This window comes from Acinonyx jubatus, chromosome C1 (genome assembly GCF_027475565.1).
Source record: "Acinonyx jubatus isolate Ajub_Pintada_27869175 chromosome C1, VMU_Ajub_asm_v1.0, whole genome shotgun sequence".
Taxonomy (NCBI): domain Eukaryota; kingdom Metazoa; phylum Chordata; class Mammalia; order Carnivora; family Felidae; genus Acinonyx; species Acinonyx jubatus.
The window spans coordinates 13,876,904-13,901,628 of record NC_069381.1 but is presented as its reverse complement, the minus strand read 5'-3'; the positions used below and the strand labels follow the sequence as shown (position 1 = coordinate 13,901,628).

General features: G+C 56.8%; 1 protein-coding gene and 1 long non-coding RNA gene across 5 annotated transcripts in view; one reads left to right on the top strand and one right to left on the bottom strand.

Annotated features, from left to right (window-relative positions):
* CAPZB (capping actin protein of muscle Z-line subunit beta) overlaps nucleotides 1–22,487 on the top strand; it is a 133,908-nt gene extending 111,421 nt beyond the window's left edge. For 2 of the 4 annotated variants that reach the window (XM_027060238.2, XM_027060236.2), the window contains exons 5-10: nucleotides 5,248–5,389; nucleotides 5,893–6,009; nucleotides 16,598–16,663; nucleotides 17,410–17,486; nucleotides 18,799–18,911; nucleotides 21,652–22,487. In XM_027060238.2, the coding sequence (XP_026916039.1) occupies nucleotides 5,248–5,389; nucleotides 5,893–6,009; nucleotides 16,598–16,663; nucleotides 17,410–17,486; nucleotides 18,799–18,901 (505 nt within the window). In that variant the 3' untranslated portion in view covers nucleotides 18,902–18,911; nucleotides 21,652–22,487. The remainder of the gene's footprint in view (nucleotides 1–5,247; nucleotides 5,390–5,892; nucleotides 6,010–16,597; nucleotides 16,664–17,409; nucleotides 17,487–18,798; nucleotides 18,912–21,651) is intronic. The other 2 variants (XM_053208111.1, XM_027060237.2) reach the window with 1 other exon arrangement.
* Nucleotides 7,923–15,669, bottom strand: LOC113599509 (uncharacterized). Its single transcript, XR_008292504.1, has 3 exons — nucleotides 14,340–15,669; nucleotides 13,847–13,950; nucleotides 7,923–13,272 (listed from the first exon to the last, which is right to left on the bottom strand). It is a non-coding gene; the product is annotated as an uncharacterized LOC113599509 (long non-coding RNA).
* Nucleotides 22,488–24,725: the final 2,238 nt, after the last annotated feature.

The following is a 24,725-nucleotide window of genomic DNA, read 5'->3' as shown; positions in this document are numbered from 1 at the left end:
TAATTCATACTTAGAGCTCAGATTCCCGGAACAAGTTTCCATGCTGGGTCTCCACGCACAGCTCGGCTGCACACACTCCGTGAAGCTTCAGGAGCTGAGATGTTTTCTTTTCTTCAGCTTTTGTGAAATAGGTCATTTTGAGTGTGAAGTATGTGAAGAATTATGTTTTCCCTCTTCTGTCCGCTACGCCTCCACCCAGAAGTCCTGTGGTTGGAGAGTTATGGACCCAGAATCTGTACCCGTGACTATGACATGATTCAAGTGCAAGAGTCATTTGCAGGGAGGAATGATACTGAACTCTGAGGAGTCGGGCTTTTAGTTGGTCCAGGTTCAGGGATGTAGCTGGTGATAGGGAGTAAACTTGAGCAGATGATGCTTAAGTGTAATTGACTGTGCGGATAAATGTGAGCCCACCTGCTGGGCTGGCTGCTTACCCCGAGCTCCTCCAGGGCAGAGGTGGCCCGTGGTGCCCCGATCTTCTGGACTTTATGAACCTGGATCTGCCTGTTGTGCTCAAGTACTGGTTTTCAGAGGACCGGACTTAGGGAGCCGGTGCACGGTGGCCCCATCTTAGACCTAGCTGTCCGAATTCGCTGCAGTTCCATTGCCTTAGGAAATGTTCACCCTTCGGACGCCTGGCTGGCTCAGTTGGTAGGGCACGTGACTCTTGATCTTGGGGTTGTGGGTTTGAGCCCCACGTGGGAGGCAGGATTTACTTTGAAAAAGTAATAATTTAAACAAATCAGTTTTAAAAAAGTTTTGTGGTTTTTTTTTTTGTTTTTTTTTTTTTAAAGGGAAGGAAGCGTTCACCCTTACTGGGAAAGTCTTGGAAGCCACTGAGACCACGGAGCCCTGTGGTGGATGGTGGAAGGGGTTTGCCTTTCAGTGGACACCAGCACAGTTTGATTCCAGCGTGTCATTTCCCCACTGCGGGTGTCCCTGGAGCCTTCAGGGGCACCGCTGCCTCATGGTTCAAGACTTTCCAGGGTGGCTTCTCCCCAGTCCCCCTGCAGAGTGTCCCTGTGTTGTCCAGCTAAGACATCATTCATCCCCTTCACCTGAGTCTATGTGGGTTTCAGGGCCAAGAAAAGCCTCTGCTCTCGTCTTCAGGCCTCCATGTTTTAAAGTTCTCAGAGCTGGGGGCACCTTGGTGGCATGGTCGGTTAAGCACCTGCCTGTTGATCTCAGCTCTCAGGTCCTGATCTCACAGTTTGTGAGTTTGAGCCCTGTGTCGGGCTCTGCGCTGACAGCACGGGGTCTGCTGAGGATTCTGTCTCTCCTTCTCTCTGCCTCTTCTCTGTTTGTGCGTGCTCTAAACAAACAAACAAATTAAAAACAAATTTTTTTTTAGATAAATAAAGTTCTCTGAGCTGCCCACTTGACCAGAGAGCCCACCGCAGGAACTCTGGGCCTTGCCTCTCGAGCTCACACAGCAGTGTCGTGGCAGTTGGTATGGGGCCGGTCCTCCCTCCCTCCCTGGAGGGCTGGGGCTTTAGAAATGATCAAGTGCTGGCCTGCTCTCGGTCCCGGCCACATTGGATCATTCATTCACATTGACGTGCGAGGCCCGAGAGCGGGTCGCTGGCGATGGTGGAGCCACCTTATTGAAATGGCATGTTAGCATTTAAACAATATTAATACTATTTGACTCATTAAATATACAAAGGCCGGTTAAAGTGCTTCCATGTGTGTGCTGTTAGTTCTGGCGGGCGACTCCTCAGATGGCTTTATGTGGTTTCAGACAACATTTTAGCACATTCTTAAAATACCCACAAAAGCCTTTATGTAAAAACTCATAAATGTGAACCACATAAAAATTATTTTTTTCCTGTTTCATGTCATTATGATCAAAGTACAGTAGGTAAGAATAAATTTTCAAAAACTTGTTGAGGTCCCTGTTTAATTAATGCTTCACTCGCAGAGCCAAGCTGTAAACCACGTAATGGGGGGCTGTCTGCATGCCCCGCAGTCACCCCGCCACCAACCTGCTCACCGCGGTCCTTGACGGCACTTGTCGGGGAGGCTGGTGTTTCTGGGAGATTCCGAAACGGCCCTTCTGATCACTCAGTCCTCTGCTCCCTTTGTCTTGGAGCATCAGGTTGGGACTTGCTGGCTCCCCAGTCCCCGGAGATGCCTTTTGGTGAATGGAATGCAGGCCCGTTGTTGACTTGCTGTGTGTTGGGGCCATATGCCTGCGGAGGCCGGGTTTCAGCACGCCTGCCTCACCCCGATGAGGAACACCCCGATGGGAGAGGGAACAGATTCAAAGTGAGGTCAACGGCGTCGCCTCCGACCCTGCTGCCATCGCTTTATTACAAGTCAAATCGACTGTAAGTGAGGATGCTGCCCAGTGGACTAGTACCTGGGCTGTTAAAAACAGTGAGAGATCATGGGGCCCTCTGGAAAAGTGCTGACGATCCTGTGCCAGGCGAAAAGGCCGAGCTCAACGCAGTACCGTTGCTGTGCTTTTCATTATATAAAAATTACACACCCGGACAAGGACTGGAAGGGGATTTGGAAAAATCAGATTTATGGGATAAGTTGATATATGGTATTGTGGGCTAATTTTTAAATTTCCTTGTTTTGTAACTGTTCTTGCAGTGAAGTTTTTAATTTTGGAGAAAGGAATAGCAACCCACATAGGAGTCAGAGTTGTGTTTGTGTTTTTACCTCGTTTGTCTCCGACTTGAAACTTTGTCCGGGTCAGTGTGGCCCAGAGAGGAGGCTGAGGATCCCGGGGAGAGGCTGCCCAGAGTGGGAGCCAGGCCACCGGGCGGGACGTTGGGATGGAAACGGCCAGTTCCACCGTATAAAACATGAATGTAGAGGTTTTGTTTTCTGGAAGAAAACAAGTCCAAGGGACAGGACCGAGGGGAATCGACTGTAGGCTGCTTGGTGCTGTGGAGCTGGTCTCTACGTGGTGACCAGGGCTGTGAAACCACCAGGGTCTCTCCTGGTTCCCTTCCAGGGCTGCCTGGCCCGCTTTCCCCAGTACGCTAGGGCACAGAGGGCGCACAGCCTGGACAAGACCACCGCCGCCGTCTGGTCACGGAGACCAGGGCCACGAGCCATGAGAGGCGGAAGGGTGAGAGTGACTGTGGGCATCAAGCCTTCAGAAGGGATTATCGGCCCCTCCTTTTTGCCAGCAAAGAAAAGCCACAGTTTTTAGAGCTGTTGTTTCTTCCCTTTTGATGTGGGGCCGCGCTCCCCACAAGCAGACCGGAGGGGAAGCCGTGCGTTAGAACCCTGCCCTCCGTCCCCAGCAGGACTGGGCTTGGCGGGGCTCTTCTTCCCTAGTGTGCTGGTGTGCCTCCTGATGAATATTCAAGCTGCGGGAGCCACCAGAGCCCAGGAGAACGGGCCAGAAAGGCTTCCCAAGCCCCTGGTTGGAGCTCACCCGAGCACTGCAGGGGCCCGGTTCTAGAGACCGCTGGATCTCCAGGAAGAGAGGTGGGGCCACAGGTCCTAGACCGGAATACATCTCGTTACCACCCCCCCACCCCCAGAGAGTGGGGTGTGGACAGAGTAGGAGCAAGACAGGGAACCTTCCTGAGTGGGCTCCCTGAGCGTGGATTTCTTGGAGGTTGCCTAGGAGGCCTCTGAGCTCTGCCCTCCACCCCCACCCACCCAGGTGTGTCTGTGCTCTGTGTTGCACTCGCCTGGAGCCAGCCCCTTCCCGCCCTCCTGGGCTTGACGTGTGGTTAGCCCTGGCCCAGGGCAACTGGGGGTGTGAATTTCGTCTGACGGCTTAATCACAGCGCATCCTGCGGGGAACTAGAGGCAGGGATGGGATGTGATGGCAGCGGCGGGCTGCCCCCTCTGCCCGAGGAATCCCCGCAGGGAGGGGTGAGGGTTGCAGACCTCGTCTGCACCCCTTGGGCACCCGGTGGGCCCGCTGTGGGTTAGGACCACGGCATCCTGCAGTTCAAAGGTAGCAGACTCGATCTGGTGAGGAAAGGCTGTTTCCTTGCTCCGATTGTTACACTCGCGTGAGTCGCCTGCTGACTTTGGCACCAAAACGTTTTAGTTTGAAATCGTTTCAGATGAAAATTACCCCCCCAAAAGTACAAAGAACTCTAGTGTCCCTTTCACCCACATTCTCTAAATATTAGTATTAAACCGTGTATATTTTTATCATGTAACAGCTTTATTGAGAGTTCACAGACGTGTTTATTTTTAGTACTTATTTTTGTTATTAAAATCAATAATCATCTTTGGTCAGATTTTTTTACTTTCCCGTGGGGTTTTTTGGGGGGTTTTTTGTTTTGTTTTTTTGTCTCTTACGAGTCCTATAAAGTAGGTATTACTGTTCCCATTTTATAATGAAACTAAGGCCCAGTTCAGACTGTCGGTACCTGGTAACACTTTATAAAGAGTTGGCGGGTGGGTAATGTGTGACCACAGCTGGTGATGGGGGGGCCGGGGCCCAGGCCCCTGTGCCCCCCAAGCCTGTGCTCAGCGCCGCACATGTGCTGCTGGCCCTCCCAGCGAGCCCCAGAGTGTGCCTGCCACACCGTGGATGCCGAGGTTAATTGGGGTCAGAGAGGCCACAGACGTCCCGGTAAAGAATGTGCTCTAGCAGCGGGCTGATAAAGAGCTTGCTGGGACGCGGGTACTCACCGCACAGCAGCTGGTGACCCGCTGTGCCCCCGGCTGCCCGGTTCTGCCACGCTGTCACTCTGGGTCTCCTGGATTTGGGACCCCAGCCTGATGTCGTCCTCTTCCCCTCTTGCATTTGTTCTTAGTTAGGAGATTTTCCACACCAACTCAGACCTGAGGAGGGAGCTCCGGGGGGGGGGGGGGGGCTCTGCTGTTTTTTTCTCCTGATCCCCTGTGAAATAGCCGTCCTGAAAGATAGGGATGTCGAACAGTAACGATTACTCTGGTGATGACCCCCATTGTGCGTCCATTCCACATCACACACTTTGCTGGATCCTTCATCTGGAAAGAACCAGAAGCCCGGAGAAGTTTAGTAAGCTTGCCAAAGACCACAGAGTTAGTGTGGCAGAGCTCACACTCCAGTTCAACTTTAGGACTCCTAAGCCCCTGTTCCTTTTGGGACCCCCTCCCCCAAGCACAGGTGCTCAGGACACGTGAAGAGTCAGCCCTGGAAAGCACCGCAGGGAGGGAGGGTCCTCAGTTCCAGACAGACCTTCAGATGAAGCTTTGCCAAACGAACCCCTGGGCTGATGATCTGTAATTTGACGGGCTTAACATCTAATGGGCACGTGGGCCTGTTTCCGGCAGGTATTTTGAAGGCGGCGTCTCATCTGTCTACCTCTGGGATCTGGATCATGGTTTTGCTGGAGTGATCCTCATAAAGAAGGCTGGAGACGGATCAAAGAAGATCAAGGGCTGCTGGGACTCCATCCACGTGGTGGAAGTGCAGGTATGGCCCTTCCCCCCCCCACCTCCCAGCAGAAGTTTCTTGAAGTGGGGGGGATGCTGTGCTATGTGAAGCCCTGTTCAAGCCCTGTTCACTCCTAAACGCGCCCCAAAGCTACTTAGTTCTATAGAGAGAAGTCAAGATTGCAGTAGTCCCTGGTGCTAAAGATCCCAAAGAACTGAGTGCACGTGGTTGTAGACTTAGTCCCTTTAGAAGCCAGCTGGGATTTTCTAAGAAGGTCATGTGCTGGTGGCACATGGTGGTGGGAGGGACACGTTCGAATGTAGAATGGCCCTGAGTTCAGGGGCCCGAACACACTTTGCTGGATTCTTCATCTGGAAAGAACCAGAAGCCCGGAGAAGTTTAGTAAGCTTGCCAAAGACCCACAGCGTTAGTGTGGCAGAGCTCACACTCCAGTTCAACTTTAGGACTCCTAAGCCACTGAGTTCAGGCTCTCCTCAGCTCAGGGTCGCATCTAGGGTCCTGATGTCCGTCTCGTCCTGCAGGAGAAATCCAGTGGTCGCACCGCCCATTACAAGCTGACCTCCACGGTGATGCTGTGGCTGCAGACCAACAAGTCGGGCTCTGGCACCATGAACCTCGGAGGCAGCCTAACCAGACAGGTAAGAGTTGCCGGTGCCCCGCAGGGAAGGCCTGGGGCAGCCTCTGTGCCCGCGGGGACCTCCCCACAGGCCTCTTGGTGATTCCGGAGATCAGGTCTTGGAAGGGTCTATCTTTTTGCCAGGGTATTTACATTGCAATGCTTCTGTGATGTTCAGGACAGACTCCTGATAACACTTTAGAATGGGAGCATGTCCCAGTTGTGACTCAGGTCCTGTGTGAGGACTCTTGGTGGCAAGTACAGCCTTAAGCCAAAATGAAAACGAGGCATTTTGTGCGACTGAGAGATGTTCGGGCTTCGTTTGGTGTGACTGGGCCTAGGGCGTCAGGACTCCCGTGTCTCCGCATGGGAGCAGGCGGCCTCTGGCTTACATCTGGCGGCGGGCAGTCCGGGGGGAAAGAGCTTCCCTTTCACAATAGGTCTCCTCTAACCCCAGCAATGTCTCACTGGCCTCGGCCACCTGTGTCCATCGCAGTATCATTTCCCAAGGCCGGGGGGGCATGAAGCAGTCTGGCCAGACTTCAGGTTGGTGGTGGTATAGATGGAAAAAAGGGTGTCAGTGTCCTGCGGTAAAATCTGGCTGCTTTTCGCCATGGGGGGTAGGGATGGCTGTGGGCAGGCAGGAGACTCTGGTGGAGAGGTGCTTTGTGCAGAGAACTGACGGGCGTTATCTTGTACATGGAGTGACGGCAGAGACAGCGGGTTGGCGACAGGCTGCTGGGGACGGTAGCCAGTGCCTCCAAAAAGGAGAGAAAAGGCTGTCATAAAAGCTAAGAGGATCCAGGAGAGGACATGCCTACCTTAAGCATCTAAGCGGGTTTTGTGGCCGCCTCGTGCGGGTGCCCAGTAGTGACTGGTGACCAGCAGGCACTGGGGGGAGCCCGCTGTCTGCTGAGCTCTGGCCCCCGCCCCACACGGCAGCGCTCCGAGGACAGACCTCGGTGATGCTCACCAGAATCCTTCAGTGCGGGTCCAGGCAGGGTGCTTTTCGAAACTCCAAACATGCCTTCCCCTCAGAAAGAAAAAATGAGGACATTTGGCCAAAGCAGTCAAAAAGCTGCCTTAGTCACAGGATCTTGACATTGGAAGAGTTGAGAGGTCACCTCCCAACCTGACAGGACACCTGCCGCCCTACTGGGCAGAACTAAGGAGCTTGCCCACTCCTTTTACGTCGGCCTCCACTAAAAGTGGCATCCCAGGGGGCGCCTGGGTGGCTCAGTCGGTAAGCGTCCTTCTTCGGCTCAGGTCGTGATGTCACAGTCCGTGAGTTCGAGCCCCGCGTCGGGCTCTGGGCCGACAGCTCAGGGCCCGGAGCCTGCTTTGGATCCTGTGTCTCCCTCTCTCTCTGCCCCTCCCCCTGCTCACACTCTGTCTCTCTCTGTCTCTCAAAAATAAATAAACTTTAAAAAAAAAAACAAACACAAAGTGGTGTCCGAACAGGAGCTCTCCTCCAGTGCGCCCAGGATCGCTTCGGTTGGCACCTCACGAGCCCACAGGTGCCCCCCACCCCTCTTCCTCCCACGAGCCACCGAGGGCCCGGGATTTCCCGTCGTGCTCTCGTGCACTTGGCCTTCTTTCAGATGAGATTTTACACTTGGCCTCACTTTTTGGGTTTTACCCATTCTCTCGACACTCGACGTTCGATCCTGGTTTCAGTTGTCCAGGTGTTAGCCCTTCCTTCTGGTTTTGTTACTTGCACATGAACCAAGATGACTGTGGCTTCCCTTTGAGCTCGGGGCCAGATTCAGAACCCTCCAGTGTGGCTGCCGGAGACTCCCTCAGCGGAGGCATCATCTGATAATCATCTTTCGCACAGTCCTTTTTTTTTAGGGGGTGTCGTGGAGCCAGCCGTACGTCCAGTGTGAGCCAGGGCTTCCTTTTTTTTTTTTTTTTTTTTAAGTGTATTTTTATTTGAGAGAAAGAGCAAGTAGGGAAGGGACAGAGAGAAGGAGACAGAATTCCAAGCATGCTCTGCACTGCCAGCACAAGAGTCCGCCATGGGGCTCGAGCTCATGAACCGTGAGATCATGACCGGAGCTGAAGTCGAGAGTCGGACGCTTAAAGGGCTTCACCTTTTCAAAGTGAAGACTGTGGAGCAGTCTATGGCCGAACACCACCTGCCGCTTCCATCGGGCTCTGTGCCTCCGGGGGGCCGAGGGGCTGCAGGCGTGGCCACGGCTTCTTCTCTTCGCCCTCACCGGGGCTCACCACGTCTGTGTGCCTCCGTCCACGAACAGCCGCTGGCTCGGTCCATCTCTGCAAGCCTTCCTCGGCAGCCCGAGGGCGTCCACCTTGCCGCCCACAGCCCACTCCCGGCCTCACGTCGGCAGCACCAAAGAGCTCTTCGGACACGCAGAGATCTTCGGCCCTACCCGGACCCGCCACGTTGGGATCTGCACTCAGCAGAATTTTCCAGGGAATCTGCATGCACATGGACACTCGACAGTCCTGTCGTGGGTGAGGGTGGTGCCCCACGTCGCCAGCAAGCAGCGCTCTGGACACTGGCAGGGCGTCCTGTAGTTCACCTTGCTCGGACCCTGTCCACCTGGAGATGGTGTTATATCCCACCAGTTAGGGGCCCAGGCCCTCCCCGCAACAGGTATCTTCAGATGCCACTTGCAAGCTACCTGTGCTGGCTGACCAGCCACATGTCAGCAGACCCCTCCTTGGGTTCAATTAATCTGCTGGAGTGGCTCCCAGAACTCAGGAAACCCATTTACTCGTTTGAGCGCCGGTTTCCTACAGAGGATATTAGAGGATACAGATGGACGGCCGAATGAAGACAAAGCAGAGGGCGAGGTCTTAAACAAAGGGGCTTCTGTCTTCTGTCCTCATGGAGCGTGAGCTTGGCGCCCGGCATGGCGGCACTTGGAAGCGTTCTGTTCCCCAACCTGGAAACTCTTTGAATCTCCCTCCTTCGCCCCTGCCGGGAAATCGGGGGGACCGAAAGATCCCCTGGCAACCAGCCCCCATTTTGAGGTGCTTTCCAGAATCTCCTCCTAACATAAGCTCATTTCACCTGTATGGCTCCCAAGTGATTTCAGACGCTGAGGACAGGAGACCAAAGACCATTACGACAAAAGACGGTCCCACTGCGGCTCAGGAAATTGCAAGGCTTTGGGAGCCACAAGCTGGGTGGGAGCTGTGGAGGAAGACCGGTGTGTATGAGAATTATATTTAGGTCACTGGAATGAAAGCGTCGATTTCTCACAGATCAGAATGTTGCATCTACCACGTGCCTCTCACCCGCCTTCTGCTTAGGTGTCCTCAGCAGCCCGTGTCCCAGATGTCCCCTCCAGGTGTGTCTAGGTGACCTGGGAGCTGGAGGCTGGGAGTTGCTGCTTCCTGCAGAGCAGACTGGGCCAAACTGGCACTTCAGATGCCACTTGAAGCCTCTGCGTGTAGGACCGTCAGCCGCCCCACCTGGAAGAAAGGCCTTCACCGGGAGCTGGTGCAGTGCAGTGGGGTGTCTCTGTGTACAGGGCAGAGAAGGGGCGGGCGCCTGGGTGGCTCCGTCAAGTGCCCAACTCTTGATTTTGGCTCAGGTCGTGACTCACGGTTCCTGGGATCGAACCCTGTGTGGGGCTCCGTGCTGAGTGTGGAGCCGCTTAAGATTCTCTCTTTTCGCTCCCCCTCTGCTGCTCTCCCCCGCTTGCACGCGCGCTCGTGCGCCCTCTCTCTCTCTCTCTCTCTCAATTAAATTTAAAAACAAAAAACCAAAAAAAACCATATTGAGATGTCTTAGGAAAAAAAGGGGCGGGGTCGAAGAGAAAGGGCAGACCCTGTAGCACCTGGGCTCCCTGGGCTCCCAGAAGTCCGTTGGCAGCAGTGTGGTGGTCTTGAGAACGCCCTCCAGAGGAAGCCCTCTTCCGTGCAGAGAACCTCGCCTCTGCCCCGGCCAGTAGTGCCCGAGGGTCCCTTTTGACAGCAAACGAGTTTTTAATGTTTTTTTTTTTTAGTAATTTTTTTAATGTTAGTTTGTTTTTGAGAGAGAGAAACAGAGTGTGAGTGGGGGAGGCACAGAGAGAGAGGGAGACAACAGAGTCCAAAAGCAGCTCCGGGCTCTGAGCTGTCAGCACAGAGCCCGACGCGGGGCTCGACCTCACGGACCGTGAGATCATGACCTAAGCCGAACCAACTGAGTCATCCAGGTGCCCCGTAATGTTTTAACGTTAATAACTCCAATACTTTTAATAGCCGTATTTGATAAAAAAAAAGATTGCGGAAAAGATGAATTTAGTGACTCATGTAGGTTTGTGGGCTCGTGGGCTCAGCAGAAAAGTGCGTACATGCATTTGAAAGAGGGCAGGGTAGACGTTTTGTCAACATGCCTGGGATGCGTCCCAGGGCCTTAGACCAACCCCCCCACCCCATGCTAAGCCTCCGCTGACTCTGTCGAGTAAGAGGGGCCTGAAGCCGCCGGGGATCTTGGGGGTCCCCGTCTCTGGCCCCTCAGCGGGGCTGTCCCCACTCATCTCAGACCCGAGGCCCGTCATTTTGCGTGGAAACAGGCCCTTGTCCTCCAGGAACCCTTGGCGGGGAGGGCAGCTGAGCCCGGACAGCCAGCTGTACCGCAGCCTGCCTCCCCCTCCCCCTCCCCCTGCCACCCGGGCGACGGTGGAAAATCCTAAATCCGTATCCGGAGACAGCTTCCTGCACCACTTACCGCTCCAAACTGTTTATAATTCCACTGGTTTACAGCGACCCGGACAAATATTTAATCCTCAGCCTTCCTGGTAGTTTCGGTCGGAGCCGCCATCCCACGGCCAGGGCCTGGTTCCGGCTGGCCATGAGCGATGCCTGCTGCCAAGCCACACGGGCCTGACGAGTGGCTGTCCTCAGCCCGCCAGGCCGGGGCCGCGGGCCCGTTTGTGTCGCCTTGCGCCCTCGGCCTTTAATGAGGAGATTCGTGCTTCTGTCATCCTAACGGCCGGTCGCATGACTCATCCGAGGTGCGTTAAAGCTGGGGCCGGTTTCCAAGGTAAGTAACTGAGAGGAGGGGCAGGGCCGCGGCCAGGGAGACAGGTCTCGGCTAATGATGCGTGGCTTCCGAGCAAACGGGAAATGAGGGCTGCGGGTTTAGCTGTGTGTCCCGGATGAACCTCGGGAAAACGTCCAGTTGTCTTGGATCGGGAACCAAGAGGTTCCAGGAAAGCTGGTGATAAAGAGTGGGCGACGCGTGGTGCTTTGGGGGGCTGCCCCCTTGATTCGATTGTAAGCGAGGTGGCGTTCCCCTCCCTATTTAACCGACAGGAGGAGGAGACCGACGTTTGAACCGTTATGTAATGTCCTCGTGCTGATTTGTCTAGTAGGAGGCGGAGCCAGATTTGTCTGTTTAGAAAAAAAAAGACGGCTACCTTGTACCGCGCTGTACTTTCTGCTCTTCATCTGTCCTCTGGGCCCAGCAGCCAGTCGATGAGCTGGTGTCAGCCCCGAGGCTGGTAGTAACAAAGAAGAACAAGGCAGGAGGGGCGGGGCGTGGGTGACCGATCATGACGTGAGTGATGGGGTCAGGGGAGGCTTCCTCATTTGAGCTCCTCTACCAAGCCATGCCTGCGGTGACCAGACCCAGGCTTTCCCTCTGGAAGCTAGGCCTCCCCGCGGCCACACACTCACCCCTGCCTCGTGTGTGTCTGGAAGGAAGGACCCGTGTCACCAGGCACCCACCCTACAAGCCATCCTGGCCAGTGGTCGGGAGCACTCCCCCACAGAGGCCCCCAGGGGTCCCTCCCCAGCTTTGGAGGCTTTGCCCCCAGTCCTCTTCTCTCTCAGTTCGGTGGCTGGGAGCGTAAGTGTGGGACTTGGAGAGCTTCCTTTTTTGTTTGTTTTTTTGATGTGTATTTTTGATAGAGACAGCATGAGTTGGGGAGGGGCAGAGAGAGAGGGAGACAAGAATCCGAAGCAGGCTCCAGGCTCCGAGCTGTCAGCACAGAGCCCGATGCAGGGCTGGAACTCACAAACTGGGAGATCAGGACCTGAGCTGAAGTCAGCTGCTTAAACCGACTGAGCCGCCCAGGTGCCCCAGACATGGAGAGCTTTCTTTAAATCGTTGGTGAATTTAACAACGGCCGCCTTTCCCCCCTGCTCACAACACCTAGGCTGCAGAGGCGCTCCGGTGGGCTCAGACCAGGGGCGTGCTAGCCTGCGCTCCCTCGGCGCCCTCTCCCGTCACCTCCCCTTTGGCCCTTTCTTGCCTCCACCCTCCCTCCGCCTAGCAAGGCCTCCTGAGGACACGGGCTGGAAGGTGGAACAGGTGGAACAAGCATCGGGGCAAATCCAGGCGGCTGGGGGGCTGGGGAGGAAGGGTGCGCAGCAGTGCTTGTGGGAGCTCCTCACAGCCAAATCATATGGTCCTTCCAGGGGAGGAGGGCGGAAGGTGCCCTCTGGCCGACTGCCACCTGGGCCCCAGGGGGAAGGCTGCAGAGCAAGGAAAAGACGTTGCAAGCCAAGTACCAACATGTTAGAAAGGAAGTTGCATTGAGAGGTCACTTCTCCTGTGTGACAGCTGGAGACGTGGGAAAGAGGCAAGACCATAAATCTCTGGAAGGAGATCCAAGGTTTCCGATCCGGGGTGGGCCCAGACGTTCGTTTGATAGTTTTTTCAGATTCTAAACATTTAGAAACGAAGGTGGAATGTTGTGTCGAGTGGGGGGATCAGGCGGGTCCTTTGCAAGCTGAGCTCTCTCCCCACTCAGATACAGGCGCCCTATGACTTGTCTTTAAGCCAGAAAACTCCAAGGCAGTCACCTGCCCTTATGTCATGGCAGGGACATCCCCTTTGACTTGAGCTTGGCAGTTAGGCCAGGCGGTATGTTCTAGCAGGGGAACGAGGCCCGTGGCGTCTTCAGGAGGCAGGCGAGCACGGCCTGCAGCTCAGGGAGCACTTGCTTGCTTCTTTGTGCTCCGTGAGGTGGCCTGGATCAGCACTGGGCGGGATCAGCTTCTAGGGACAGTCAGGCAGGAGAGGAAGGGACTGGAGATCCGCAGGGGGCCCTGCGGGGGAGGGAGGTGGAGAGGTGGGGGGGGTACTGGTCAGAATTTCCGAGCCCCGGATTGTGGTTTGTCTTTGATTTTTCTGGGAAAGAATGTGCATGAAGTTGAGCCCACGGAGAGGTCTCATGGAGGAAAAACAAGCTTCAGGATTGTCCGGAGCTGGGTCAGTCCTACCCTGCTCCCTTACCAGCTGTGTGATCCGGACAGTCCACTCCCCTTCTCTGAGTCTCCGCGTTCTCACCGTTGAGCTAATAACACCTGTTTGGAAAAGCTGTTGTAGAGGAAAATAAAAAACCATTTGGACACATGGTCTGTGCTCAATAAATAATTGAAATAACTATTTCTGTTATTATTCAGAAATACCTTCTACCGCATACCCTATAAGCAGAGACTTTTCCGTCTTCTAGAATATATGCAGTTCTAGGCTCAATTAAAATTTCCCTAAACTGGGCACACCGAACCTTCCTTGAGAGGCTGTCTGACCACGTCTTCTGGCTTGACAGCGTGTTAAGTCCTGGCCTCCAGCCCAGCTCTTACCCAGAGCACAGCTCAGTCAGCAGGAGGACGTCTCTGGCTTCTGCCTGAGAGCCAGGACCGGAGGAGTCCCGGGAATGGAGCTGCCGTTCTGCCAGGCCCTGTCCTGGGCACGTAGTGGGCCCAGGTAGAGGCCTGGAAATGGAGGTATGGGCAGGCCAAGGCCCTCACCCCTTGGGCTCCAGAGCGGACACGGAGCGGGGCTGGCTCCCTTCAGGGTCCCACCCTCCAGGCTGCGCCCGTTGGAAAATGCCACATGGCCACGGGAGAGACTGGACTTGAGGAAGACAGCCTGCTTTCCACGTACTTACCGTGTCCTTCCCGTCTCCAGGCCATAGCGGAGGAGAAGAGCTTGATGGGGACAAGCGGGCTGGGCTCTGACTTCAGACTTGGTTGGATCCACTTTGTGGAACATCTGTGCGGCCACAGCACATAAAAATGTTTTCCTCTGGCAGCCGCTTTTATAAGGATGTAATAATATATGCATTGCAAAAATCATTCTATTTTTGGTGGGTCAGCGTTTCCAGCAAGCTGACCCTGACCAGGTGTGGAGGGAGTCAGCAGGGGTGTGGGCAGGGGGGCTGTGGAAACACATCTGTGTGCGCCAGGGCCCCTTGCCCGCACCCCCAGCCCATGTCTTCCTTCCCTTTTCCGGTCCCTGGTCCCTGCCAGGCTTTTCCTTGGGCTCGGATCTCCTGCCACAAGCTTAGGGGACCCCTTGTGTCCTCCTGGGGAGTCAGTCTGCTCCTAGAGAAGGCCAGGCCTCCTCACTCTCCCCCTACCCTCACCCCAGATCTTTTGTACCTTTGGGCGACTGGTGTTTTCCTGCCCTTCTGTTCCCTTGAAGGTTGATCGGAAGCAGAGATGATACCCAAGAGGTTGGGTTGCTGATGTGCTTGTACTTAACCCTGGCGGCCCAAAGCCCTCTGCCGACAGGCCCAGCCTTACTTTGGGCTGTTGGCGCTCATTTAAGACGGGGCCCTCGGTGAGTTCAGCCTCGTCACTTCCCTGAGGTTGCCAGGAATTTAGCTCCTGCGCGGAGCTGGGGAAGGCGGCGAGAGACCGTGCTTTGTGGGAGGACAAAGGGTGTTCAGGAAACTTGACGTGGTGGGGAGTGGCTATCACTTCCGAGTTCAGGACCGCTCTTACTTCTGTTTGGTGGGGGCCCTTGTGATCTCTGAGGCTCGAGGCTCCTCAGGGTCGCCAGTGCCAGGGGCAGGCCAGATACCCCATTCCTGCCCATTTCTTGGGGTCAGGGTGTCGAGACCTTGCAAGCACCGGACCTCCAGCTTTGCCCACGGGTTTCTTAAAACCCAGCACCCTAACCTGAGTCCTGCCCTGCAGACGTGGCCGGGCCGGGCAGCCCGGAGGGAGAGGGGCCGACACCGCGCAGCTGGGCTGCCCCTGACCAGGCACCGGTAACGGTTCATCTCTGTAGCTGAAGTTGCGTGGAAGCTCTTGTGGCAGCCACATCACGTTGTCCTCAAGCTTGAAATCCTCCCGAAACCACGCGTCTCTTCGCAGGACTTGGTTCCTATTCTGTACTTGGTGAGGTTCACGTTGGAGCCGGAGAATGTGGTTTGCACTCACCCCAGCCAGCCGAGACCTGCCGTGACCCGGGCAGATGCCTTGACATCTTTGAGCTTCCGCTTCCTTGGGTTGCAAACAGAGGTCTCTTACAGGGACTGAGCGAAGTAGATGACCCTGCACTTGGCAGCTGTCGTGTCCCCGTACCAGCCCACGTCCCTGGGTTCTGATCATTTGGACCCTCGATGCTGTCACCAGGGCTGGTGTGGATCAGTGTTGAATCTCCAACTCAAATCTTCCTTTTTGGTGAAAGTAGGGTCAGTCTCCGCCCTCCTCCGGTGTTCTGGAATCTGTGCTGTGACTTTTCAGGGATGGCTGGTCCACAGAATCGGACCTGTCTGACCCTGGAAGCCTGATCATTTAAAGTGACTTGGGTCCCTCCTACCATCTGCTCGCTTCATCTGGCTCCTAACTGGGTCTCTTCTACCGTTTCTGGCATGAAAACCATTCTCTCTGATAAGAAAGTCAAAATAGGTGTGGGAAGCAGCAGAGACCTTTGACCTCTGAGCACACTGCCGCCCTGCCCTCCCCAGGCATCCGCCCTGCTCTTCTGAGCTCTGGCTGTCTTGGTACTCCTGTCCTTGCCTTTTCATCCTGTCTCGGGAGGACCTGTTTCACCCAACAGTGAGCAGGGCTGCTAGGAGTCTCCACTCCGTAACTCACCACCGTCCTAGGCACCCTGTGAGGTGTAGACAGGGAGGGCTCTCCTTAAGGAATCCCCGGTCTTGGGAGGGAACTCTGCCTTGCACAGACGGAGGGGTAGGGGGTCCACACCTCGTGCATAAGTGTGCAGGTCAGGAATCATCTGTCATCCCCTCCCCTGCCTTCTCTTACTACTTTCAGTAAAACTTTGTCAGGACTTTAATAGTTAGGATTATTGGACCAGAACTGACCCGCCCAAGACCCGACTGCTGGGTCCCACCTCCTCCAAAACCCTACTTGGTTGCTGTCTAGGAATCTGGGTTCAGATCCTCTTGCTCAAACTGCCCCCGGCCACATGGCCAGCCCCGCAGGCTGTGCACTAAGAAGTGTCTGGGCCACGACCTGACACTACCTGTGTCACCTTGGGCGAGGCTCCTCAGTCCCCCGGTCTCGGGGCTGCTGGCCCCTCCCTCCGAAGTTGCTGTCACAGGGCAGTGGAGGCTCTTGAGCAGTATGAGGGGACCCACAGCCTGAGCCAGTGTCTGGCCAGGGCCGTCCCCTCTGCCCTCCCTGCTGCGGCCTGGGGGCTGGGAGGGGGGTGCTCCAGAACGGGGCCTCTGGGCCTCTGCTGGCTGAGCTGTTGATGACCCAAAGCCCAAGTCCCCGGTGCTTGGGCTCCATGCTGGAAAAGTGGCCTTGTACCACCTGCAGCTGACTCTACAGCTACCAGCGGGAGCGACGGGCTGTGCGCAAAGCACAGGGCTGGCCTGTGCTGTCCGGCGGAGGCCGCCGTGCGCGGCTCTGACGTGGAGGGACGTTCTTCTCTCTTGCAGATGGAGAAGGATGAGACCGTGAGCGACTGCTCCCCACACATAGCCAATATCGGGCGCCTGGTAGAGGTGAGTGGGGCTCTGGGCTCTGGGTCGCGCCCCAGCGCCAGACATCCTGCCCCCAGGGGTGTGTGCGGGCCTGCGGGCCTCCTCCCCGGTGCGCAGCGCCTTAGCGGCCAGCAGCGTGTTTCTGTTTTGGCCCTTTTGCCCTGGGCTCGTGTGTTCCGAGCCTCCTGATGGGAATGCACACAGGGCTCAGCTCCCGGGGCACCCCCTCTGTGCCCCCCAGCGCGTGCTCCCAGGAGGCTGCGCAGGAAGGCCTTGGTCCTGCTCCCCCGGCCCGCTGGGTACCAGGAGAGACCTGAGCTCAGAGAGGAAGTGTCCCTACAAGGTCACAGGCTCAGGAGGAACTTCAGGAGGCTCTCCGGCCGCAGCTGCTTCTGCCTTCCCTTCCCCACGCTCTTTGGAGGAAAGGGTGCTCTCCGGCTTCACACAGTTGTTCCTGAAGTTGGTGGGGGGCCTGAGAGGTGGTGATGTGGTTTAGACTTGCTCCTGTCGTGGTCAGCGGTGGCCGCCAGTCCCTGAGTATTGGCGCTGTGGTGTCTGAAGCCTGGGAAGGGCTCAGAGCACAAATGATAGGCGGGGTCTTGGCCCCGAGGGGGCGTGGGGGTGGTTGGCTCACTGGGCTTTGGTGCGGTCTCACGCCTCCCCCCTGTGGCCACTGCGGGAACTGCAGGGGTGAGCCGGTGGAACCGGGAGGGTGTGGGCCTCAGGACTCCTGTTTGCCATCCTGTCTGACTGACCTCCCTTCCCAGGACATGGAAAATAAAATCAGAAGTACGCTGAATGAGATCTACTTTGGGAAAACAAAGGACATCGTCAATGGGCTGAGGTAATGTACCCCCAAAACATAAGCTTTGGAACCAAAAGACGAGGATTTGAATCCTAGGTGTGCTGCATAACACTTCTCTGTCACTGGGCCTCAGTTTCCTCATTTGTAACACCTGCTGAAGTACCCACGTCACGGGATCGTTAGTGCAGATTTTGAAAGGTCAGACCCCTCACGCACAGTTTGTATTCTCAGTAGACGCCGGTTCCTTCCCTGCTGTTTTTGTTGTCTTGGGACTTTCACCTGGACAGGAGTTGGTGCCCTCGTCCCTGAAGTCCCCTCCTCTCGGTCCCCCGCCTCATCAGTTCCATCTCAGGAATCTGCCCGGACCTCACAACATGCGAGGGAGTGCAGCCCATTGGGCTCTGGGTCCCCCGGCTACTCCAGCGTCCTCCAGGGCTCTGCTGGCTACGGCCATGGTCCTGAGCCGCCCCTCCCCACCCATCTTCTGTCCTTGGTTCTGCAGCCTGGGCCCAAATGAAGGCTGGGAGGGACTCTCTGGGTCTCCAGAGGCCATGGGGGGACAGAGCAGGAGGCCAGAGGCCCACTGGGGGGCAGGTGGGGCGGCTGTGGAGTGAGCACTGGCCTTGAAATCAGAAAGCTGAGAGCCCGTATAAGTGCTGTCCACCCGAGCTGTGTGACCTTTGGCCGGTGGCTCCTCTACTTGGCCCTCGTCCCGTCAGGGAGGCAGGCCTGCCGCAGGGGTCAGATGAGATGGAGTGCGCCTGGCCACCGCGTGAGGCCCGGGTCTGGTGCCCTGCCCTCAGCCTCCAGCCCTCTGATCCCCGGCTCCATGTGTGAGTCTCTCCTTTGGGGCCAAATCAGAGGCAGGAAGCCGCTCCAGGGGCCACGCTGACTTGTGAATTCACCCAGGAGAGATTTCTAGTCTCCTCCTCCAACAGTTTAAAGTAGCGAGGTGCCCCCTCCGGGTCTCCATCTTCCTGATCTCCCACCCGCCTCTGGGGAACACGGTCTGGCCCCCGGTGGGTCGTACTCCCCGACTCTGGCAACACTGCTGTCCTCTGGTCACCCCGGGGCCAGAGCGTCATCCTCAGCAAACACACTCCCCGCCCGGCCTGGCCAGCGGCAGGAGAACGAGGAGAGGGACCCAGAGAGCCTGCGGGCGGGTGGTCGAGGCCGTCCCCAGCATCGAGCTCTGCGGCCACCCCTTCGGGCCGGAGCGCGGGGGCCGTGACGACACTGCCCTGTCTTCGACCTCGCGGGTCCCTGCGTGCCCGGCGCGCGCCCGCCCCGGCACTCCCAGTGTGTGCCGCCCTCGCCTCCCGCCACGCTCATCTGTGACCACTCTCTGTAGATCTGTTGACGTAATCCCCGACCACCCCAAGTTTCAGCAGCTGCAGAGGGAGCTTTCCCAAGTGCTGACCCAGCGCCAGATCCACATCCAGCCTGATAACTAAGCTGACGCAGGTACCCTGCCTGAGAGGCGTGCGCACCCTCCCCACTAAACAGGACTCACCAGCCCGCCACCACCACCCCCCCCCCCCCCCCGACCAGCTGTCGCTGCGCGCGGTCCTTTAAACACCACTAACCCCTGTGTCGGCTCACGGCTGTGAGCGGCCACGTTAACGTGTAGACTCGGCCCTACGTAACACGGACCTGTATCACGCGTGTATTGTGTGTGTCTCGCACGCCAGGCAGGGCTGGGTGTGGGGCAGAGAGGGGGTTTGGCCCTGGAAGAAGCCCCCGTCTGGGGATTAACTCTGCCTCTCCAGCAGAAGCCGCTTGTCTGCACCGCTCCCGTGGGCCACAGGGCGGGGGTCTGTGCACTGCCTTCCACTCGGCCACTCAGGGCGGCCCGAGTCCGCTGCGTGTGCCGTTATGGGCGGCCAGGGCCTCGGGCTTTCCCGCCAAGCGTCGCAGAGGCCAAGTGAGCCTCCTCAGTGGGAAAGTGACTGTTCGGGGCCGTGAGTTGAGAGGGCTGTGTCGCCCCAAACCTGAGGATAGAGCCCGGAGCGGGGGCCAAAACCCCCCTGGCCAGGCTTGGTGCACCCCCAGACCGGTGGCCGCTGGAGCTGCTTGTAACCTTCTGCCCCTAACGGGCTGCGGCCTTCCTCTTAAACGCCTTGTGCTGACGGCAAGGAAATGGCCTCGCTTGTGGACCATAACCGAGAACCATAGCTTGTGGTTGTGGCAGATACAGGTGTATGGAAGCAGTCGGCGTCCCGGGAGAGGAGGGAAACATTTAACATGAGGCCCGTGGGGCAGGGCCGCAGGGCCCAGGGACTGGCCACCGGGAACCCGAGCCAGCAGAGGTTCGGCGGGATGGCCGGGCCGGGCCGTTTGTGTAACCAGGCGGCGCTGCTGGTCGGTCTGGGCTCCGTGCCACCTTCAGGCCTCACGCTGGGACCGTCCCGCTCCTGTCCCGAGAGAGCCTCCTTTGTATGGTGGGCCACCGTTGTGTGGTTTTCTTGGCAGCCCCTAGAATCTGCCAGATCCCTGTCCGTGGTCAGTCCCGTGGCCACCCGCTAGAGGCTTTCCGGCATGGGAACCTTCTGCAGCAGTGGGCAGCCTGGCGCTCTGTCCGTGCCGAGTTAGCACTTGCTCCGGGCATGAGTTTGACGTGGCTTGGCACTGACCCTCGCAAGCTGTGTTCCCGTGTCCTGCTCCTCATAGCCTCCGGCCATTCCGCGCCCAGTGTCTTGTCTCTGACCTGACTCTCACTCTGGTTCTAACTCGGGGACTCTCTGCTTCATTGGGGGGTGGGGGTGAGGCCTGGTGCGCTCAGCCCGTTCTTCCCAGAAGAGCCAGCACCCTCGCAGGCCGAGGAGCCGTGTGAGCCGCCGCCACTTCCTGCCGGGAGCTTTTCCAGAAGCACGTGGCGGACTGACTGAGAATTGGAGCCAAGGCCACCACGGCTGGTGTCTGACCCTTCCTTGGGCCACCGCAGAGCCAGGACAGTCCAGGGCAAACGGTTGTTTAGAGACACTCAGCCAGACGTGTCGGCATTTCGTGAGAGCGTTTTATTGTCTTCCGTGTCACCCGTGTACCATTTGGAGGCCGCGTCCCACGATTTTTCGGGGCTTCGGTAGCCAGAACTCAACTGGGGATGCTGTCGTTTCTCCTGGGTCCTGCTTCATTTTACTTTTGGAATCTGGGGATTTTTTGACTTCTCCTTCCCATCCTTTCTTACGGCTGATGCACACGGAGCTTGAGACGCCCGTGGGCGTGGCGTCCACCGCCTTCCTGCCCGGCAGCCGTCACTCCTTTCTTTCCACTGCTCTGAAACGGTTGGCAAGTTTACACATAGTTTAAGAAGTCCTTGGCCGGTCGACACGTTGAGTCCGTTTGACAGAGTGACCGTTCAGGCCGTTGGCAGGGCGCGTTTCCCTGAGCCTCAGTTTCCATTTTCTGTGCTTGGGAACCCTGGTGGGACTCCTCCAGGATGCCGTGAGAGGGAAGTGAGAGGTGTGTGGGAAGCACTTCGTAAACCATACAGCCTCTGCGAGGGTTAGTGGCTGTTCGCTTTGGCGAATGAGGAGTGTTAACGCCGGCACGTGGGGCACTCACGTCAGCATGTGTCCACAGATCGGGATTTGCCAGCAGGGACCCGGGGCCTCTTAGCTCAGTCCCGTCCTGCCTCCTGACGTCCAGGCCGAGGGATTTTCTCGGCCGTGCTCACCGCTGACGGCTGAGAGCACCTGCCCTTCCGGCGCCACCCTGGACGTGAACCCGATCTGCTCAGATGGCCAGGGGTTTTAAACGTTCGCCGAGTGGGGTTCCTCTGCACCCTGCACTTGGGGGGCGGGCAGCGGGCTGCCTCTGCTCGGCAAGGGTGCAGTGAGGGGGAAGCTTGATAGCAGGGTCCCTGCGACCCAGAGTCCATGCCCCTCTGTGCCCCGCCCCCCGCCCCGGCTGAGTCCGCGGCTGGTCAGAAGCACAGAGGGTCTTTGCTGCCTTGTGCTTGGAAGCCCAGAAGCCACCTTCTGGTTCAGGCCGACCTCGGGCCCTGAAGTGGATTGGGGTTCTGGTGGCTCCGGCCGGGCCCCCCAGCCTGGCGCAGAGGTGGGCGCCCGTCCAGGCGGGCCGCGCGCTTCCCCTGCAAAGGAAGCCCGCCTGGCAAAGGGCCGAGGGCTCAGGCCTTGGGCGCCTTGCTGGAGGAGGCCCCCTGCCCGTCACACGGGCTGATCAACTCTCTTCCCTCTGGCAGGTCTGTGCAGACTTTCGCAGACAAATCAAAGCAAGAAGCTCTTAAGAACGACCTGGTGGAGGCCTTGAAGAGAAAGCAGCAGTGTTAAAGCCCTGCTCCACGCTAACTGGACACGCCATGCGCTCGTTAGACCCCTTTCTTAGAAAACTCGTCTTCTGCTCCCCTCCCTCGCCCCTCGCCTCCCCCCCCAGGTCACGGAACAACGGCATCACCATCTCTCCCTGAGAATAAAGCCCAGTAAACACCCTCCTGTCTCTGAGGCCTCCTTCCCACCACATTTTGCCATCAAAACTCTCCGTATTTCCACAGAGACCGTGTGTTTTTTGTTTGCCCCGGCCCCCCGTCTGCCTCCCTCCCCCCATTTATAGGCATAAAATACAGTCTGTCTGCCTCCCCTTCCCTCCCACCTTTTTGTTACATCGGTGTAAAAAATGTAAAACAAAAAAATTTTATGAACTAACTGTGGTGTGTGAAAGAGAGAAGAAAAACTGGAAATCTGAGTCCACGTGTGTTTGGGAGTTGCTTGGGGTTGGGGCTTGGGGGGACAGGGGACAGCTCTGGGAGAAAGCGGGTGGCCCTCGGCGATGTCCTGCACAGACTGGCCCCTGTCCCACGAGACCACGTGGCGGGGGTGCGGGGGTGGGGCCTGCTGACGGGCTGCTCTGGCCAGGTGCTTTTCTGTCAATTTTTATGGAATGCAAAAGGAGTTTTTGTTTTATTTTGTTTTTTTGTAAAGCTTAAAAAAAATCTACATCTTATACTTGAGCTTCCATACTTAAAAAAAAAAAAAAAAAAAGAACAAAAAAAATGAATAAAAAGAAACTGGGACGCAGTCAGCACTGGCCTCGTGTTCTTTCTCGCCAGCCTCGCTTTCCGAGCGCGTGTGGCCTTGGCCGTGAGGGCTGGCCCCCACCGGGGTGGCGAGTCGGACAGAAGACGGGCGGGAGCCGCGCGGTGGGTGAGAAGGGGGGTCCTTGCGGAGCCCGGAGCTGCTGCTCGGCTCCCCGGCCCCACCCGCCCCGGAAGAGGGGGGCCCCCACCTTGTCATTCTGTCACTCTGGGTGCGGCTTCCCTGCACTGTCCCCTCTGCTCCTCCCCCTTTCATCTCCGCAAATACCCACCGTAAGCGGGACGCTTCACAACCCTTCCGGATGGACCCTGCTGTCCCGGCTGACACCAGGCGGCCACGTGGCCAGTCAGCAGGGCCCACACCTGTTCAGTGGCCCCGGGGGCGGGTGGTGGCCTCGAGAGAGTGAGAGCTCACAGGGCTGTCTCCGGGGTCCCTTCACGCCCTCGCTGTGACCTTGACAAGTCAGTCTCTCGCGGCCCTCGCTGGGGTCCTCCTGGGGCCTCAGATTCCAAGACTCCGAACCGTCTCCTTCATTCTCGTCATGGACTAAGCAGCCACTGTGTGGACCCCTCTGCCGCCACAGGGGAAGCAGGCAGTGTGGACTGGGCCTCGGCCTCTCTTCTCTTTGGTGCCATCCCCTCCGTGCAGCCTGGGTGCCCTGCAGTCACGGGGGGCCGCCACCCCCACCTGCACAACCCATGCCGAGCCAGGTAAGAAGTTCTCCCTCGAGAGACTGATAGCAAAGAGTCAGGATGGCGTCCTCCCCACCGGGAAGAGGTCCTGCCCCTGAGGCTCTGGAGCCGGCTTGGCCTCGGTCTTTGGAGATGCCACCGGCTCACCTTTTCCTTCCCTCCTGTGAGCTCCCTGCAGCCTGCCTCCAGCGTCTCGTGTTGCGCGCTTAGCCAGTGGGCCTCTGCTCCCAGAACCCGGCAGACCCCGAGGAGGCTGGAGGAAATGCCCCCCGGGGGAGGGCACTGCCACTGAACCCCCACCACAGGCCCGAGGGGCCACTGTCTACTCCCGCTTAACGGTAAGCAGGGGGCCGGGACGCGCGCCCTGCCTGCCGGCCCTCCTGCCCATTTTGGAGGATCTTTTTCTCCTGTTCTCTCAGTGATGAAGCCTCTAAAGAAAAATCTGCAAAATTTTTAATTACTTTTTTTTAAGTTTTTCCTTTTTTTTTTTTTAAAGTCTATTTATTTTGAGAGTGCACGCACGAGCGAGCAGGGGGACGGACTCACGGGACTCGAACTCACAAAGCGTGAAATCATGACCTGAGCCGAAATCAAGAATTCGATGCTTACCCCACTGAGCCACCCGGGTGCCCTGTGGCTTTCGACCTTAAAAGCTCAACTAATGCTTCCTAGAATGAATAGACTATCATACACGTATAGGTCTTTGACCAGCCTAGTGAATGCAATCCTTCAGTTCCTGGTGAATATTAGGCATTTGGGTTACCTTGTAATGGTTATAAATGAGGAGAAATGTTGCCAGATGTAATGTATTCTCATACCCATAACTTCCCAAATTTAGTAATAGCTAATTTGGTCTTTTTTCAAGCAGTTTTATTGAGCTAGAACTCATACACCATACACTTCCCCCATTTCGAGTGTACAAATTCAATTCTGTGGCGGTTACGTGCCTGTCTCCTTCACCAGACTGAGGGCTTCTTGAGGGACAGTATTTAAGGCATTCACTTCACTCATTCATTCATGGAAACATTTACTGAGCACCTACTGTGGAAGGGGGATACGATGGTGGGATACACAGTCTGCCCATACTGTGGTGGGGGTGGGCAAGTGTTTTTGGTTTTTTTTAATGTTTGTTTATTTTTGATAAGAGAGACAGAGCATGAGCGGGGGAGGGGCAGAGCGGGAGGGAGACCCAGAATCTGAAGCAGGCTCCAGGCTCCAAGCTGTCAGCACGGGCTCGAACTCACGAACTGCAAGATCATGACCTGAGCCGAAGTCGGACGCTTAGTTAACCGACTGAGCCACCCGGGCACCCTGGGAAGTGATTATTAATAAAAATAACCTTTATGGAGCACTTACATGTGCTGGGCACAGAGATCCCAGTGGATGACTGTGTCCTCAGGGCTGTCACATGGTTGGGGGGCTGAGTTTTCGGGTGCATTGAGTTAACCCACAACAGAAGGCAATCAATCCCCACTTTCTTTAACCTGATCAGGTATATAGCGCATGGGTATGGAACAGTTAAGCCTCAGCAC